The following is a 20,793-nucleotide window of genomic DNA, read 5'->3' on the forward strand; positions in this document are numbered from 1 at the left end:
CTGAAGGAGGGTAGGTTTAGATCAGAGATTAGGAAAAAATTCTGCCCTGTGAAGGTGGTGAGACACTGGAACAGGTTGCCCAGAGAAGCTGTGGATGCCCCATCCCTGGAAGTGTTCAAGGCCAGGTTGGATGGGGCTTTGGGCAACCTGGGCTAGTGCGGGCTATCCTTGTCCACGGCAGGGGGGTTGGAACTAGATGATCTTTAAGGTCCCTTCCAACCCAAACCATGCTATGATTCTATGATATATATATATACACACACACACAGACATACACATATACGCATATATATGTGTGTATATATGGATATACATATATATACACAGATGCACTGCATCTCTGGGTCACTCAGCGTAACAAGTCCATACAAGTACATGTTACAAAAATGAGACTCTTAAGCATACTTTTTAATCTGAAAATGCTTCTATTCTTATGAGAACTGAGTGAAAAAATCAACATCATCTGCAAATGGCAGATGATATATAGTACAAATACATAGTCAGTAGAGAGATTTTCAAAAGCCCGTAACAGCTTTCAAGAGAATCTCACACAAATTAACTCTCCACTGTATCTGTTTTAAGAACTACCATGCAGCGTAATTTGAAGAATATGCCAAATAGGCAACCCTACTAAATAAGAACCTTACACAAGTCAAGCAAGTAGCAGAATAGATCCATAGTCTGAGTAAACAATTTAAAATCAATCATGGAGACTTGCAGATATATTGACCTTCACATCTCAAAGTCTGCTAAAAGATAAATAGGAACATTTTATAGTATTGAAGAGACACAGCAACTTGGATTGCCAGTAAAAGCAAAAGTCTGATGCAAGGAATGAAATAATGAAGCTAGTTATCTTATTACCTCCTGGAGGCTTTACAGCTATGAATCCACTTCATATTCCTTCAGTGCAAGAACATTACTACATTTAGGAGCATTAAGTGCTGGAAGAACCAGAGGGATTAACTGCAGATGATACCTTGCCAGCTCATGTAAATTAGCACAGTCCCACTAAATATTAATGAAAGTTGATTTCAGAAAAAGCTATTTCACAATTTAAATTAAGTAACAATCTGGCAGCAGTGCTACTAACACAAAGTGAAAACAAATGACACTATATACGAAGTGCATGTTCAAGTGTAAGATCTGAGTCCACTGTAAACCAAGGCAAATCAAGTATAAAGAACATTTAAATAATTTGCCGTTTCATACAACTGATCATGGACATGCTTCATTTACAGTGAACATGACAGAACAAAAAATGACTCTAGAATGGGTGTGCAGCATGTTTACATTAAAGGCGGGGGGAAAAACCCCCCAAAATCAAAGCTTATACTAACATCTTCTGCGAAAAAAACAAAGTTACTCAAATGAATTTAAAGCTTACTAAAACAATAAAAGAATGCATAGAGAAATTAAAGATTTCAATTATCTGTATAAAGAGCAGCCCGAAGAGAAGATAAAAGCTAGAAAATATGCTTTAACAGACAGTGCAAAGAACAGAGTACATTGAAAATAAGAACACAGGGAAAGAAAGGGAAGTAGTGAAAGACTTAAGTCTTCTGTGTAAAAGGTTTTTTTAAGTGAATCTGTGCAGGTTTTTTAAAAAATAATAATAGTCTTTTAAGGCCAAATTTTGTGAAGACCAAAGTAATTACACAGACAGTTACTGGGGAGAAGGTAGTTCCTATCATGTGAAAAGTATGTGCCATTTAAGATTGTGCATTAGACTTCAAGATGACCGTTTGGTTGCGTTTCAAATTGCAGGCAGTAAGTCTAATATACACCCATTGAAAAATGTAATATAAGGTTAATAAAAAAGAACTGTAGATTGAGAAGCTGCAATTTATTCTTTTTCCTCTAAAGATGGTCATTTTAAATTACAAAAGAGTTCATACTTTTCTAACACCTAGCAAGCACTTTCTGAAAAGCCCAAATGATTCTTTTTTAAAAATCTTACTTTAATGTAACAGTACCTATTTCTTGGGTTTTGCCTCAGTCTTCACCAGCAAGTGCTCTAGCCACACTGCCCGAGTCACAAAAGGCAAAGGCAGGGACTGGGAGAGTGAAGAACTGCCCACTGTAGAAGATCAGGTTCGAGACCACCTAAGGAACCTTAAAGTACACGTGAAGGAATCTCATGAAGTTCAGCAAGGCCAAGTGCAAGGTCCTGCACATGGGTTGTGGCAATCCCAAGCACAACTACAGGCTGGGTGCAGAATGGATTGAGACCAGTCCTGAGGAGAAGGACCTGGAGGTGTTGGCTGATGAGAAGCTCAACATGAGCCAGCAGTGTGCACCTGTAGCCCAGAAAGCCAACCGTGTCCTGGACCGCATGCAAAGCAGCATGACCAGCAGGTAGAGGGAGGTGATCCTGCCCCTCTACTCCGCTCTTGTGAGACCCCACCTGCAGTACTGCATCCAGCTCTGGGGGCCCCAGTACAGGAGAGACATGGAGCTCTTGGAGCAACTCCAGAGGAGGCCATGAAGATGACCAAAGGGCTGGAGCACCTCTCCTGTGAGGACAGGCTGAGACAGTTGGGGTTGTTCAGCCTGGAGAAGAAAAGGCTCTGGGGAGACCTTCCAGTACCTAAAGGGCCTACAGAAAAGCTGGAGAGGGACTGTTTACAAGGGCAGGGAGTGATAGGACAAGGGGTAATGGCCTTAAGCTGAAGGAGGGTAGGTTTAGATCAGAGATTAGGAAAAAATTCTGCCCTGTGAAGGTGGTGAGACACTGGAACAGGTTGCCCAGAGAAGCTGTGGATGCCCCATCCCTAGAAGTGTTCAAGGCCAGGTTGGATGGGGCTTTGGGCAACCTGGGCTAGTGCGGGCTATCCTTGTCCATGGCAGGGGGGTTGGAACTAGATGATCTTTAAGGTCCCTTCCAACCCAAACCATTCTGTTATTCTATGGAAACAAAATCAGTTATTCCAATAACAGAAACCCAACAATTTATTAAAAAACACAATTCACGTTCCTTTGCTAAGCACGATTTGTAAAGAGTTCACAGATCACCCCAGATACTTAAAAAAAATGACGACACTCTGGAGAGCAAAAGACTTCTCCGGCTTTAAAGATAATGGGTATTCTCATGTATAAATGTTTTCACACACTGCACTGCTGGCACAGGTGTTCACATTAACAGCAAAATCATCATCCTACATCTTGTAACAACAAAAGGGAAAAGAATTCTTGTGTGATGACTGCAGAAAAATTCATTTGGTATTAAAGGATATGCTTATAATTAATTAATGCTTCATCCAGTGACTAAATTGTTCCTAGTATAACAAGCATGAAAACATCTACCTAGTTTTGATTTTGTTTTTCTTTTAATTCAGTAGCATACAACCAAAAGCAAAGCAAGATTATGCTGCAGAAGAAATCCATTTAGCAATATGAAAACTAAATACTAGTTTAAATGACAATAATAGTTGCAGTTATTTTACCCTGTAAGCTTTAGAGAATGCATACTTAAACTCCTAAGGAGTTTCTGAGGCAGTCTGGGGAAACCCAAAGTTATTACCCATCCTCCAAGTCAGAGAATACAGAATTGTTAAAATACAACAAAGGACAATCAAACTAAAACATGCCTTTAACACAAAAAACATGGATAATATTTAATATCATATGTTTGTATATTGTTAATCTTCAAAGACTTTCACTCCCAGAAAGAGTTGAGGCAGATGCAGAGACACTATCCAGCAAAGAGGACTTCTGGTAGGGAGAAGAGACAAACGCAGGGAAGAGAAAGCCATTAAGACTACTGAAAACACAGACACCCTGAGCTGCAAACAGTCAGAGGTAGGCAGAATTCCCAAAACATTTTTGCCTTCTTATTCTCTTTCTTAACTGTCATTGTCAGTTGTCATTGTCAGTGACAAGACTTTTGGTACGATCCAGTTACAGCTGCTCTAATGTTTTTAAGCTCAAATATCTATCTAAAAGCATATATAAAAAAATACAAATCCTCCTAAATAAGGTAGATATGGTGATGGTTAAACAGTCATTCTAATCAAGAATAAGTCTGAGCAGCTGCCAGAGATGAGCTGAATCAGGGAGCTGATCCAGCTGAAAAAAATCCACCAAAGTGTCAGGTTCTAATTAAATCTATTTCTTGGTGTGACTACAAAACACACAAGAAAGGTGTTAAAAACATCAGCTGTAGGTGTGGGAGAAGGTGGGACCAATCTGTTCAACAGCAGCCTCAGTTTATGCAAGATTAAAGCAGGCACATAACAATGCTTTCTAACCAGAACCACTGGAAGGACTAAGGAACATTGGGATTATCTACATTACATAATGATTATGTGATTAAAATAACTGTGAGATAAAATTCCAGGGACTTGAGAGAAGTAAGCAGATCAAAGCTTAACACATGCAGAGTGCATTAGGAACCAGCTGATAAAGCTGTGCGGTCACTGGGGCTTGCTCTGCTGTCAACTTCCTTCCCTGGGAGAAGCCACCCTAAGGAGCAACCTCGCTCTCTGAGGGGGGCATCAGATATCTTCTCCAAGGCCAGTGCCACCTCGGGCTCCACATTCACCAGTCCAGCTCCCTGCTACAAATGCCAAGGTACTTGTGACCACCAGGATAGGGGAGCAGCTACTGCAGCAAGACCTCAGGGAGAATGATGATATTCAAAACTTTGGCTCTGCCTCTACAGTTGCTAAAATTGGCCCACCCTAACTTCTAATTAACTGAAACTAATACTACTATTAGTATAGAAAAATGAGGGTTGTAAAAGAAGCTGTTGGCTTAATACAGAAATGGGTGAGATTCCATGGTCTGAGCTACACAGGGAGGTAGTATACAGACCATAATGGTATATTTCTGCACTAAATGCTAAGAAAATACAAAAAATACTGAAATTATATAGGATATGCCACATTAACAAGATGCATAAAGACATAACGTCTTTGGAAGAACTATCTTGCGTTTCCTGTAGAGATCATCACATCTCAAAATGATAGAAAAAGATACTGGAGGTACTAGGAGTTTCAATCAGAAAATAATTTCAGATACAGATGTTGACTAAACATCATCCAAAGCTGACACATAATGGTAAAAGGAACTGGCAACCATGCCAGTAAGATGCTAACACATAAAGAACAAAAAAAGAGCACTGCTGAAAGTGTTCAGGGTGTTTCCTTTACCTCTTTCATATTATTTCCAACAGCTCAAATGTGTAATTACAGGGGACGCATAACCTTTATTTTTGCATGTACTAATTTTTAACCTCAGTCTGCAACAGGCAGATAAACACTGAAAATCAGTATAATATTGAAAATAATATTGAAAATATTGTTAACATTTCAGAAGTAGTTTAAATTAATATTAATGAAAGATTTTTAATTCTTTCAAGCCAGAGAAGGGAAAAACCAAGATGTTCCTGCTCTGATACACATACTTTCTAGCCAGTGTAGAACTGCGAACAAGAGTCACAGCTTGCCAGCATAAGCCCAGTAGGTGCAAAGATGACAAAAATCTGAGGAACTGAAACATAAGAAAAAAAGAAAACAACTTCTCGTGACAGGGTAAGCAGTGCTACAAATACAGCTTTACGCTTACAGGCAGGGAACCTCAAAGGCTCAAATCCATGCACGCCAGGTGAGCAAGACAATAACAGCAAGGAACTATACGCATTCTTCATTTCTGGAGAGACAAAGAACTGGTGGCACAAAAAAAAAATTCCATTTCAACATACTAGAAAGCTCTCTTTGGATACAAATCCTAAAATGGTCATTGGCATATAATGGAGCCATATTTACTCTGAACCATGTCTAACTGACACCAAGATCACTTTTATTAGCTAAGCATAAGCAGACAGACCAAATACTGTTTTCAAAATCAGTATCTAATCCATAGTGAACTGCTAACATCAACTAAGGGTAACTGGTAATGCAAATAATATTACAGAGTAATCAAGGCATAGGTCTGTTCATGTTTTGGTATTGAACACCTCTTACAATTACTGATGATTCTCTCTGATGTTCTGGGGGAGGTACAAAGCCCCTTTGCACACAAGCAAGAGAACACTTCTATGCTCGGTTTGACCAATACAGAAGTACAAACTTCATTACAGCTAATTGGTCATAATTTACTTATGAGAAATTTTCAGACTGAGGCCTAAACAAAATGCGAGATCCTCACACACTCTTTACTTCCCTGCCAGCTTAATGCCAGGGTCAGAGACCAATGCAGAAATGAAGATTTAAGCTAACAGTCATCTTCTGTACTGGTGCTCAGCTGGAGGAGTGGAGGTTCTCCTGCACCCTTTACTCACGTCAGTGTAAACTCAAGCAGTTCAGACATGAGAAATGTCAATATAGTCCGTTCTGCCTACAGAGTTTTAGAGTAGGGAAATATAATAGATATAGCTGTACCCATAAAAACATTCAAGGGAAAAAAAAAAAAAGAGACAAATGACAAAAAGCAGAAGAGTATCATGTTTGCCTGAGAAAAAAAACCATGGAGTCTAAAAAAACTCTATGAACAACAAAATGTACCCACAGAAGACATGAACAGCAGGTCATATGTCACTTTATACACAGAAAGCTGCCAATAGAAAAACTTCTGAAGCAACTAACTGTACAAAAGGTTACAGAGCAAATTTGAAAGCAGTGACAACAATCTGAAATCAAGTTAATGAGGGTATGAAATTGATTTATAGAGTTCAAACGAGACTTAACACCAACACAACCAGCACTTCATAACAGAAGCAAAGATTTATATGCGAAGAGCAACTCTGAATTATGTATACTTGAAATACAAAATATTAAACTAATGTTGTTTCCCTGCAAGAATGAAACAGCAATAAGCCTGAAGAGAAGTAGTAAATGAATCCTGCAATGAGAACCAAAATAGAGGAAAAACTTAAAAGAAGTGAGAATTGAGTTCAGCTACAGACTTCCATGAGTTGGCAACACAAAGCCAGAAAAATCTAACAACTAAATCCTGAGAGCAAACAGCAGGAGCAGATAGATCAGAAATGAAAGCACATGAAGCAAAATTCCCATGTAATCTCAGAATATATTAACTGAATTTCTCTGCATTTTCATTGCAAACTTACAAGTGCTATAGAAAAATGCAGGTTCATATTACAGAGAAAGAACAAAACACTGAAAAATAATAGGTTCTGACAAATACAAATATATGGCACTTGTCTGAAAATTTGCAATACTGACAAGATTGCTAAAATTGGCCACAAAAAACCTGCATTGAAACTATGAAAAACAAAAGTGCCAAACATTCCTGGTTTTTACATCAAAATCCCTAAGCGATTAAGAAAAAAGAAAGGTATAAAGATGCTAATAATTTTGGTTTATATAATCTTGGTTTCACATGGGATTATTCTCCAGCAGTGCAAGTTAAAAAATACTAAATTACATTTTAGTTGCATCCTCTTTCCCACTATAGGATTTCTTTCTTTTTTTTTTGTTTTAATATTTTTACCAATAGTAAAATTTTCAAAGATGCGCAAGCGACGCATACTCTTGAAATCAGAATCTGTGCTCCTAAGTACAGCTGAAGTCATTTATGGCTGTTTGCATCCCAGGCCTTCAAATAAACTTGCCCGTTCCTTTACCATTTGCTTATCACTTCTCCACTGCTTAAAATGCACTGCCTACTTCTTCCTCAAATATGTAGGCTGGGCACATTTTAAGCATGTGCGTGCACATATATATGCACAAATATATACAGACACACCCATCTATATATGGATACACAAATACTAAATTTCTCAAAACAATTCATTTGTATTTGAACTCCAAATGTTTCTTAACACAAACATGTAGACAATTTCTTTTTAGATTTTGATGGCATTACCTTTGAAATACATGAAATGTATCAAAGTCAATTCCACACACACAGAGTCATCAAATATCAAAGCAATCACCCATTACTTTTCATTTGGCTCCCACAAATATCAACAACTTTAAGACAAAACATACTACATAAAGCATATTGGATATGCTGTACCACACTAAAAGCAGAAAATAGACTCCAGATGTTTCCTCAAATCCTGCCAAAAACGAAATTTGAAGAAGTGTTGAAAACCAAGCAAAGTTGGAAGTCCTGACTTTAAACATGTAGGAAGAAGAGGCACAAGGAATCTGTAGCTTTGTTAGGAGTAAATTTGTTCTGTCTTCACCTACTAGAAAAGAAGGGTCAATCCTGAATAACTGTAAATATAGCAACTATGAAGAGTAAAATCTCCCATTTTCTTCCTGTTTATTACTTCTTCAAAATTACATCTCAGACTTCAGATTTGAGACAGAGAGTAAATTTTCAACAGCTTTCAATCATTTGGGAGACTAGATTGCTTTGGGAGTTAATTAGACTTAGCTTTTAGCTACACTAAAAGTAATATTGAAAATGGGACTTGGCCCCTAATTTTCCTAATTTGTAATATTCTCATGTTAGCACCACAAAGTCAAAACAAACTAACTGATATTGCATGAGTCCTGTTTTGTTGAAATGCAAAGTAAAGGAGGTTTGCTTAAACAGTCCTTCAGTATGAATGACAGTTGGCTTTGCACTGCACCGGACGAACTGTGTTTTGGGGCCATTGTTTCTCCTTTGAGTGTCAAAAACTAGCTGAAGCACAGTAGCTTACTAAAAGCACACGAGTACTGTCAAAAACAATCATCTATAGAGGTTCTTGAGGTGGGACTCATCTGGGCCAATAAATCCTCTAAGACCTCTGAAACTCATCAAAACATAAAGGAATAAGGAACACTTCCAGAGGCAATTCACTACAACTATCTTAGATATTTATTTTACAATGAAAAATTGGCCTTCAGGATGTGTCCGTTTTTGTCCCTCCGACAGAGAGGAAGTCGAGGCTACTAGGAAGTCTATCCCTCATCTGCTGCCCTGGTGGGGACAGCAAGAAGAATGCAAGCTGCAGTGCAAAGTAGTCAAAAGTGCTTGTGTCAGCAGGTATTTTGGGGAAAAAAACCCCAAACAAACAAGCAAACAAAAAACCTTGGATCCATCACTAATATCATTACTTTTTCCTCACATAAAATTTATTACAGGATATTCTTTCATGGACTGCTTAATACCAACATGTATTTTCAGTTTGGAAGTAATGAACAAAATAATGGAGAATTTGAAATATAGGAACTTTCTGATCTGTCTCTTGTCTTTCAGAAGTATATATGACAGTCCTCAACTCAGTCAAAGCACATTCTGTCCCTTACTTTATCATACACAGTCTATTGGACCAATCCAGGTTATGAAAAAATACAATTGTTTACAAAAGCCTACCTTTGAACTTCTACAGTCAGGATATACTGAATTGTCAAGGGATAACACAATTAGTTATTTTACCTGCATAGCACTCTTCCCCAGCTTAACCACTTCAAACAAAGTGACAGGGTCCCCTTCTCCATTCTGCTGAGGGTGGCCATTAGCTCTTCCACGACTTGCTCCTCTAGCTCCAGATTCAGAACGACCCTTGTCTGCTGGAGACTTCCGAGGTTTCTTAGTGGCAGACTGGGCAAAGAAAACCAGCAGAATGAAAATTTATTATAGCTATATCTGAAATCACTCAATGTATCTTTATAAATTATAAATATTACACACACATTTATATACTCACGCATGTATATACACTCAAGTATCACAGAATAAGCCAGGCTGGAAATGATCTCAGGAGGTCTCCAGCTTGACCTCCTGCGCAAAACAGGGTCAGCTATGAAATTCAACCAGGTTGCTCAGGGCTTTATCCAGTCAGGTACATATATTTTTTTTTTTTATCAGTAGTTGTTGAGGTACAACTTAAAGGCTATTCTAAGTAGTGGTGAATTCCCAATGTTGGAGTACCAGTTCATGTCAATATCCGTATTAGTCTTATTCAACACAGTCAACAACATGACTAAAACTAGATAAATGGTAGCAAATTACAGACAGGACAGCTGAAGTATTTTATGTTGGCACACAAAATAGACTTTTAAAATAACTAATGATCTTTGGAAGACAAGTTATTTAAAACACTTGTCATGTTAACATTCATTTTCGGTATTTTCATTTTTATACAACTTTTATAAGAAACTGTGTACATAAAGAGTCACCTCTTCAACTCAGCTCAAATTAAATCACTGAATTTTTACAGTCAGATTTAGTAGATCATCATAATAGCCCCTTGCTTCAAAATTTTATGAGTTAAAACATTTTCCCTGTGAATCTAAATTATTTAAAGTAAATTTTCTCTAGATTCTTCAAGCTTATAATCAGGTGGTATAGATCCCACTGGTAAGAAGTCACCTAGTGAACAGTGTGCTCTGAATTTAAGCCACCTTATGCAAAAAAAAAAAAAAAATCTGGGGAAAATAACGTAAGATTCCTGCTGTAATCTTACTTCCATATTCTATTCTTTCTCCATACTGTGAGGCAGATAGAAGCAAAAGCTGCTGTTTTCCACAGAACAATGAAGCTATTTTGAGGAATTATGTTAAAGAAAACAACACATGCAAGCAACTCAAAGATTAAATTTAGGACAATATCCTCATGGTACCATTTACTTGAGTATATTGTCAGTCTATATTAAAGCTTTTAGTAAAGAACACAAAATCAACATTTTTGGTTGCATCGTGCAATTGGAGACACATTAAGAATTTTCCTGCAGAGGAAAGGGATCTAATTTCTGGAAGAGAGCTGGTAGAAGACAGATCTGCAGTCTAGCTTTCCCCTTACTTTAAAAGGAGTCACTGCTGGTGGGACCAGAGAGCTAAACAGCAAGGTAGAGTGCAACTGCAACTGCCTCTTGCAAATATTCAATTAAGGACTTGCATACAAATGCACCTGGAAAGCTTAAAATAATGGGACAGTCTCTGTGAAAAGTCATTTGGATAACATCTGCACTTATGATCAAAAGAATATGTATCCTCCCTCAATGAATTTTTAAATATGTGCAAAGCTGCCTTTATCAGCAAGAAAGCCATCAATACATGAAATGTTTGAGCTCTACTGAGCTCCAAAGAGGCACAAGATCACTATTTAAGAAAACAGCAAAGAATTAGAATTAAATTGACTCTTTTGAGAAATATAACCCATGTGCTTGTTCAATCTGGGTGACAGTAAGCCATAAGCACTTCAACCAGCTACAAGTACTGCTAAATGAAAGCAGGAATGCAAGTTGACGCCCTCCACAGAAGCTAATGCAAGCCCCCTCTATACTCAGTTTTTCTCAATGTGTAATTCAAAGGGAGACATTAACCCCTGCAAGGATGAAGGCAAAGCAAGGAGATGGACATTAAATGCACACATCCAAAGATATCTTGTTGGTGTAAAGCAATGAGAAAAGCCACTCACACTAGCATGAATATTATGGACAAGCATGCACACGCTCAAAATGAGTAACCACAAGACACGTAAATGCTCAGTTTAAACTCCACTTTTGTCAAGTATCCTGGGGAAAGGGAGAGGCTTTGACCAAGACTCAGAGTTTGAATTAGAAGAGTGAGAACACCAGAGAGCTCTCAGAAAAGGTAAAGAAATAACCAACAGATGTACTTTTGACAGATTTACTGGACAAAGCCACATTCTTCAAGCCCAAGAAAATACCTCAATATCCTGGACCTGAATTAACACCAGATACACGACTGAGTCTACCTGAATAAAGTTTCCCTCTGATACAGAATTTCTTTTGACACTGAGAACTCTCACAGTGGAGAAACCAAGACTTTCATTTAACAACAGCCATTCTGCATCCAAGCTGGGGTAGCTAAAATCCATATGCAGGATCTGTATTGAAGCCTGCCTAAAGAGACAAAACAAACAGAGAAAGGATCCTCCACTAAGAAACTGAAGTAAATCCAAAACTAGAACTTTCTGAGTTAGGCAGGGATTAACACTATCTTCAAGTGGAGAGGCACTAGAGGAAGGGTGTCCACCAGATTTCCACTCCAGAGCACTTCCACCCAGTAGGCATCTGACAGGAAGCCCCAGCTCAATCCCACTCCAGAGTGCAAATATGAAAGCAAGTCATACGTCAGTCCTTCAGCCTCCAGAAACTGCCTGGTATTCTAATTATTGCAAGCGCAAGGCACTGAAGTGAGGAACTGGTATTATCTTAATCATTAACATACAATATTACAATGTTGTTGTCAGATATTACTTGCATGTAGTGTCCCTGAATGTACAGCAAGAAACTTTGCAGGCCATCTTGACAGATCTGAGCTTCAGTAGGTTCCTACCTCTGAGTACAAAGTTGAATAGGTAACCCTATTTCAGGAGGAAAATTTTTCACAAGAGGAGAGCTTTTGTGAAGAAGAAAATTGTTTCACAATGAGAACAGTCAGCCATTGGAATATCTCCCCAGGGAAGTGGTGGATTCCCCAACATTGAACACTTTCAGGATTCGGCTGGACAGGGTGCTGGGCCACCTTGTCTAGACTGTGCTTTTGCCAAGAAAGGTTGGACCAGATGATCCTTGAGGTCTCTTCCAACCTGGTATTCTATGATTCTATCCCAGGATGGAGACATCCAACACCACTGAAGCAAGCGAAGGAAAAGCATGGACTGGTACATCCACAAAACACAAAAACGAATCCTTCATGATACAGAATATATGTGGAATATGTGCAGAAGAAGGATGCTCTTGGAAGGAGAGTTGCAAAGTCAAGCTACAAATCTAAAAATTAAGTTTGGCATTGAGGATGCCAAACCAAGGTAGCCCTGCATCCCAAAAGACAGATATGTGCATTCACAGGAAAGGGTGGTCCTTCAGCTCAACACAATAAAACCCGTCCTCTAATGCCATGAAGAGCTTCCACATTGAAACAGCCCTGTCCAAGGATGAGTATGGCTCCAGTAAACCTGTCAGACTATCACTTATTGGTATAAAATGTGGTGTTTCACAAGATCAGAGCGAACTTGCAGCAAGTCTACTCTTGTGAGGATCCACCAAACAGTCATCAAGATACAGGCAAAATAGAACCTCTGCTTCCTAACAGGAATAACAATTGTGGTTATTGCTTGCCCCTTTACCCTAAAATGTCTTTTAGCCAGACATTTCCTGCCTCTACCTAAAGTCCCCTTAAGTTGTCAGTCATGCACGGTGGGGTTTTTTTTTTCCCCCTAAGTGTCAGTCTGTCAGAATCCTGAGGTGGGTAAAGAACTGATTCTTCCAGACTCAAAACTGACTCTTCTCCTATTTATGAGAGGGATCTCTGAAAAGTCATGGAAAAGGCAAGCTGGTTAGCTATGTTGTTTCTAATGTATTGTGCTGGTTTTGGCTGGGATAGAGTTAGTTTTCTTCATAGTAGCTAGCGGGGACTATGCTTTGGATTTGTGCTGAAAACAGTGTGATAATACAGAGATGTTTTCGTTATTGCTGAGCAGTGCTTACACAGCATCAAGACCTTTTCTGTTTCTCACACCATCCCACCAGTAAGTAGGCTGGGGGTGCATAACAAGTTGAGAGAGGACACAGCTGGGACGGCTGACCCAGACTGGCCAAAGGAATATTCCATACCATATACCATATGATGTCATGCTCAGCATGAGATCCTGATCCCAGGAGGTGGGATCACTGCTTGGAAACAGACTGGGCATCGGGGTTGGTTTTTTTTCCTCCACAAGTGGTGAGCACTTGCATTTGTGCATCACTTGTTTTATATGTTACTGTTGTTATTATTCTCTTCCTTTGTTATCCTATTAAATGGTCCTTATCCCAACCCAGGAGTTTTACCTTTTTCTTCCAATTCTCCCCATAGAGCTGTGGGGTGGGGGGATGTGTGCGTCTGTGAGCTAGCAACTGTGTGGTGCTTAGTTACCGGCTGGGGTTAAACCACAACATGTATTCACAAATCCTCGTAACTATTTCTATAATGCAGACATCTGCTGCAATGGCAGAGCTGACACTGAGGTAAATTAGGACTACCAGAGGGAGGAATAAAGAATGACAAGGTAAGAAAGCTTGAGGGTTTTTAATCACACACCAAGGTGCTGCTTGGAGCTGTGAGCCTGTAGCAGTTAAATATGTGCTTTCACTCTGAGACCCAGGACAGACAGACAGGTGGTGGTATCAAAAGGGACTGAGTTGCAAATGAAAACAGAAATTACTAATAATGATTTTTCAGATCTGTGCAGTAGATTCGACTGACAACAACTAAAGCTGAGTATTTATACAGACCAGCATTAGGAAATTCAGAAGTTTCAGAACGTGCCACAGAAGCAACTCTAAAATGGCCATATTGATGACCACATAGTTTACCTGTTGCTTTAAGGCTTAGACGAAGGCAAATAGGAAACAAAACACTTACCTTGACTGTAATTAAATGATGACAATTCAGATTTTTGTAATAAATTAGCCAGATAATACTTTTCCTTTATGTCCTTAAAATGATTGTGAAGGGAAAAAAGTGACCCACATTTGTAAAATCAAGTAATACAGTCACAATTAATTCACACACTAGCAAAAAAAAGTGAAAGTGTCTTGACATTTTCCATTAACATTCCCCAAGTTGATCTGATGCACTTCATGAAGAAATAAAGACAGTAAAAATGTTACAGGTCAGTAACTCCACCTAACCCGCCGTCTCTATGTGCATTCATATCGCAATAAAGCAATACCCCATTTCTAAAGATAGCTGGAAGAAGCTTTTTAACCTTCCACTTAAGTAAGACCGAAGAACTTGTCTCTCAAAGGCATCATCCTCTTGAGAGGCCTTTGCATTATAACCTCATGTTAAGCAGAAGAGTGGTAACGTCTGAGCTCTTTATGAATTAATCCTGATTAAAAAAAAAGGCAGCTACCGCACACTTCGTAACATCATCATGGTTATCTAGGGAGATGTTCTTGGATTCAAACGGTCAGTCCTTTGGATTTTTTTTGTCATAGAAACAAACCTGCTCCCTGTGCACTTCTCGACCTGTCAGTCGAATCTACTGCATAGATCTGAAAAATCATTATTAGTAATTTCTGTTTTCATTTGCAGCTCAGTCCCTTTTGACACCACCACCAGTCCATCTGTCTGTCCTGGGTCTCAGAGTGAAAGCCTCATCCCGCAAATACAGACAGATGCAGGTCCCCTAACGTCGAGCACATACAGAGCTGTTTTGGCTGTAGCACATGCTACAACAAAAAAAAAAAAAGCAGAGGCAGTATTGGAGGGTGGTGTTGCTTTTTTCCCCTCTATTTAAAAATCTAGAAAGAGTTCTAAAATTCATCTTAAAGAATCAAGAGAGCCTGCTATAAAAGCTTGAACTACTTCAATTCTTCTAGCTGAGGCAATTGCTACCTAAAAATGACTATTTCCACAGAAAAATTAATAGATCAGGTTGCCAAAAGTACAAGGATCATCCCATCAAAAGCTTAAAGGAAAAACTTCTAATGTCATTAGGATTTCTCCACCAGCAAGCTACAAGTGGCAGGATAGAGAAGTCTTCACATACTGGCTGTATGTGCACTGCATTTCCACAGAACTACAGAAAGATTTATTCACTTCAGTTTTAAGGGCTAGACCTAAAATATCAGGCAAGCAAGCTGAAACAGGACACTGATGTAAGTCACACCAAACCACAAACCTCAACTACAATGAAAAGAAATTCTTCCAAGAAGATTCCTTCCTACTATTAATTAGGACATGTATGAAAACTCAATCCCCTGCAGTACCTAACATCCGTGCTACAAGACTAAATAAGGCTAAGAGTCTGCTGTAGAGTTAAAATTTCACATATAAATGCAAAGATAAGATATTGTGGTTTGTCTCCTCCATACCAAAAAATACAAAAGGACCTGAAAGCAAAACTGTACAGTCTGCGCTGGGGACAAAGAGATCAGAAGTGCCTTATTCCATCTTGCCTTAATAGAAGAATCCGAGGAGAGGAGTTGGAGAAAGGCATGCTGTGGCCCTGAGTATGGGATGAGAGAGACACCAGCAGAGATATCAGAATTGCCATCTCTGGAACAGAAAGATTGACATTTCTTCTTATCCTCTGACTTAAAGAGGCTAATCTGTCTACTCCTACTTCAAAGCTGAAATATAGCCAGGGATCTCTCTCACTCCCTCAACCTCTAACAGCTGAGGTTTAAGCCAAGCTATTCTGAGCTCCTGGGAAGGTAAAGCCAGGTAGGTTAAAATAAAGCATGCCAACAACATTGAACAGAGAGCTTTGATCCGAGAGAGAAGACAAAAAAAGGACAGATAAATAACTGATCTGAGCCCAAGTTCACTAATGTGAAAGCAGCATGGCATCATAAACCCTTGGGCTTTCAAATCTCCTACCTAGAACAGGTGGGCACATCCATAGCCATGTACTTCAATAACCCAGCTGACAGAAAAGGTATTTTTGGCCAACGTTACTCAGCAACTTCAACCAGAGGACTGTTACATGTCACTCCTTAAATACACCACACACAATCACTAAACATATATCCAATCCAGATGGTATGCTCGCATGCAGTATCGCATAAATACACACGCCAAACTACCCCACTGACTGGACAGATTCACTTCTTGGCCAGTCGTTCCACAGGCGTCTGGTCTACAAGACTCAGAGTTTAGAAGCGGACGTAGGCAGGGGGAGGCCAGCCCCAGCCATTATCAACGCTAGAACAGGACATGGTGCAATGCCTGCTAAATTCACTGCAGGGGTCAGTAAATTCAGGACAATCAAATTAGATTCTAAGAGATATTTTGAGGGATCAATGCATTTAATCTCTTCGCAAGTTGACCGTTAGTCTAAGTCAAGTACTCATTAGAATAGTCTTTTACAGAAGTGGAGGGGCAACTTGGAAAGCAGTGTTTTCAGGAAGAGATGGTTCCTCAAAATATTAAGGTTCTCTATGAACTGAAGAGGTCTTTGCTACAAATGGGTAATTTTGTAAGGAGATGGTCCTCACTGGAAAAGTCTCAAATCTACAAAGAGGAATGTCTGTCTGTAGAAAAGAGTTTGGAAAATCCTCTAGTAGTAGTCTATCTTTCTAATAAAAGGTCAAGCCCATTCTATAACACTACAGCAGAAACCTATTTAAAACACATACATACATACAATTGATGGAGTACGTTGTGTGCAGCTCTGCAATGGAACCATGCAGCTACACAAAACAGCACAGAAGAATAAACTCTCTTTCCAAAAGAGCTCAATATGTTTATGTCAGATGTGTCACTGTAGCTGTGATGGCCTAAGGACATAAGGAAATCAGCATTTGCACAGAAAGATCAAATCTTATTAGAACCTATTTTAGTTAGGGAAAAAACTCCACAAAAAACAAAGAGCCTTTGAGCAGAAAAGCCTTTCTTTAGGTCCATAACAGAAATGAAAAACATCAAAGCTAAGTATCAGTTGAGAAAAACAGATCTGAATTTAACTAAATATTTTAATCTATTTCACATCTGTGAGTAAAGGTAGGTGGTACCTGTGGAGTAAATAAAAATGTTAGCAGATGGAAGAGTGGGAGGGAAACGTCAGAGCTGCACCTCCTGTAAGAAACAGGTAATTCACCTGTGGAAAGTGGATGTTAATAACATGGATAGGTGAGCAATGTGGAGGAGGAGGGAAAGCGAAATACAATGTTTGCAAAGTCAACACCCCAATTATTAAGTCTGTGATTTTTAATATAAAATAATTTTATAAATTTAATTGCCTAGATTAAGACTTTCCAAGTTGTTTGCACTTCTCAAGAATATTAGACATTCAGCAGCTTTTTCCTTTTTGGTCATTTTTTTTGTAGAAGAACCTTATTTATTCCTTTCTGTTGCTGCAGCATCAATTATGAGGGCACGATTTGATTGTGTATCCAAGCACATACATTTTGTCAAGTCACCCCAAAAAAGTCTAGCAAAATGACTGGATTTGTGAATGAGGGCAGAGCAATGTATGTCATTTATCTTGACTTTAGCAAGGTTGTCAACAGTCTCCCAAAGTATTCTTGTATCCAAGTTGGGAAGTTGTGATCTGGATGGGTAGATAACTAGATGGGTGGACAAGTGGTTGAACTGTTGGGCTCAGAGTGTAGCAGTTAATGGATCATCCCCTACCTGGAGGCTGGGGATGAAGGAGTACGACAGAAATCTAACTGGAACATGTCCAGTGTCCCATCTTTATCAGATAGCCAGAGGGGCTGAGAAAGTGTGCTCCTGTCAAGTGTGCAGATGACACCAAATTAGGAAGGAGATTGCCTGATGACATCAAGGGCAAGACTACTATTGACAGTCTGGAGGACTGGGCTAACAGTATACTCAAAATTCAACATGGACAAATGCAAAGACCTGCCCCTGGCAGAGGAATAAATCCCTGCACCAACACAGGCTGGAGACCAGCTAGTCAGGGAACAGCTCTGTGGACAAGGACCTCAGGGTCTTGGCAGACAGCAAACTGGACATGAGACAGCCATGTGCCTGAGCAGCAAAGGCCATCAGCACCCTGGGCTGTACCAACAGGAATACAGCAGTGCACCAAGGAAAGTGATTATACCCTTTTACTCTGCACTTCTTAGCCCATATCTGGAATACCATGTCCAGTTTTGGCCCTCTCAATGACAGAAAGATATTGATAAACTAGAACAAGTTTAGCAGAGGGCTACCAACGTAGCTGGGGGGGCTGTGAACACTTCCCCTGTGAGGATTTTTGCAGCAGCATACAGTGGGAGGACAGCTGATAGTAGTTGTGAACTGAAACAAGAAAGGTTCTGATTGCCTACAAGGGAGAAATTTTTCACGAAATAAAATGAAATACGTTGCTGAGAGAAGCTGTGCACTCTCCAGCCTTGGTGGTTTTCAAGACCAGACTGGAAAAGCCCTGAGCAATGCTGTCTGATCCCAAAGCTGATCCTGCAATGAGACCTCCTGAGGTCCGCCCCAGCCTGATTCCCTGATTGACCATCCTTATTTCTCTCGCCTAAACCTCTTCCAGTCCTAATATACCCTTCTTGAGATTTTGCGGCAGAGGTCGACAGGGAAAGAGAAACTAGAATTGTGCAGAGTATTCCAAATTTTGGCAAACCAGTTTTATAAAGGACACAGTACTTGCTTTATTCTCTAGTCTCTTCCTCAGAGTTTTAAGACTGGATTTGGGGTGGGTTTTTTTATCCCTATTGAGCATTAAGGTGATGCTTTCATGGAATCATCTCTGATAATCCTAAGGTCTTGCTCCTTAGTAGCAACAGTCAGTTCACAGCCCATCGTTTTATTGGAAGCTATGGCTGCTTCCTCTGTATGTTCATCACTTTATAATCATGTACACTTAATGAGCCTGGAGTTGTTCTAAGCATAATGAGCAATTGGCTCCTGTAGAAACTTGATAGCAGGACCAGTGAAGTGCATCAGCAAATATTCCGTAAGAGCTATTAATAAGCTCAAATAGAGGGATGAGAAACACCTTTTGTAACATTCACCTTCCCAGTGAATGTGCAGTGGGTACAAACTACCACTACTGTTCCTACACTCTGACCACGTTCTGGGTTAGCAATCAGGTTGTACCATCCTCTTTTTTTATTAGATCTGCAAAAATGCAGATTTACTCAAGATATTCTTAAGATAATTTCTGCTTTTGCTCTTTGTTTACAAGTTATATAAACAGATGACCCGTTCTCTGTACATGCTGCTTTAAAGCTTCCTGTAAAGAAGCTCCATGTTTGTGAGCAAATCTGTCCATCTGATGCCATCATAGGAAACATTGTTCAAAAGCTTTCAGAAAGGATGGTAACATGCCCAGAAAACCCTGGATTTAAAATGCTGTCTCCCAAATTAAGTCCAGAAACTGTGATGCAAATTGAAAACCAATATTAAGGAGGAGTTTGCTCCAGGTTGGCCAGCATGCTTGAGAGGAACACATAGTTCTGTCCATTCTTACAGACTCACTAGTCCATGCCTAAGGAGTTAGACTTAGGCTGGAAGGTCTTAGGGTAAATAAATGAACGAATCTCAATCTACTAGTGCTATATATGTATTTTTTTATATATATAGCACATTCATACCGGGAGTGTACTCATAGACAAAGATTAAGAGGAGAATCAAAACCATTAATAACAAACACAGAACTTCCCACCAAAAAAATCTTATCCCACAGTATGTACTTCAAGTGATATAATGAAGAGAATGACATCTGATGACCTTGAAGAACTAAAATAAAAGACAACATGACACAGAACTACTTCTGTATTTTCCAATAAATCGGTTACTTTATAAAATAAATGAAAATACAAGAGAAACCCTCCTTAAATACTATGTGCAATAAAGAATTGTTTCTGTATGTTCCCCATTCATGGGCCAGCAACGGGTAAAGACTACTGAAGAACAGTAGCTCTTATGCAGCAGACAGTGATATTGTCTGCTGCACTATGACAGAGAATAGGTTGAAGCAGCCAATCTATTTGTAGGACACAGTGTATGTCAATCACCTGAATTTTTAAGATGTGTTAATAGATCTCCTGAGGTATTTAGTTAATACTGTGCTGCAACTCTTCCGTTCACATTAAGAGATTACCAGTTACTAAAAGGATGGCTCAAATGTCATTTGTCACATTAAATTCATTACAACTTTCAAAACAGAAAGTGGTTGTGCTTACTGAGATTGTTCTCATGTCTGGAAGAATGTTGTAATATGACAATAACAATAAAATTGTAATGTTCATGTAAGTAGCTAGCGGAAGAAAAAATAATAGCTATTATGAGATCATTTTTATGTCCCTTTTTAAAGACTCCAAACACTGTTTGTATATCAATCTGATAAATATTTCATATTACAAGTCTTCATTAAGTTTGGCATTGGGCTCATTAAAAGCCCATTTGTATGACCACAAGATGATTAGATGAAAAACTGTTTGCAGTCAATTTTAAA

General features: G+C 39.2%; 1 protein-coding gene across 3 annotated transcripts in view; it reads right to left on the reverse strand.

Moving 5' to 3' along the window:
* The window catches only part of STAG1 (STAG1 cohesin complex component), a 195,052-nt gene that overhangs the window by 123,607 nt on the left and 50,652 nt on the right, over positions 1-20,793 (reverse strand). For 2 of the 3 annotated variants that reach the window (XM_075760799.1, XM_075760800.1), the window contains exon 4: positions 9,337-9,514. In XM_075760799.1, coding sequence (XP_075616914.1) covers positions 9,337-9,514 — 178 coding nt within the window. The remainder of the gene's footprint in view (positions 1-9,336; positions 9,515-20,793) is intronic. The other variant, XM_075760801.1, reaches the window with a different exon arrangement.

This window comes from Balearica regulorum, chromosome 9 (genome assembly GCF_011004875.1).
Source record: "Balearica regulorum gibbericeps isolate bBalReg1 chromosome 9, bBalReg1.pri, whole genome shotgun sequence".
Lineage (NCBI taxonomy): Eukaryota > Metazoa > Chordata > Aves > Gruiformes > Gruidae > Balearica > Balearica regulorum.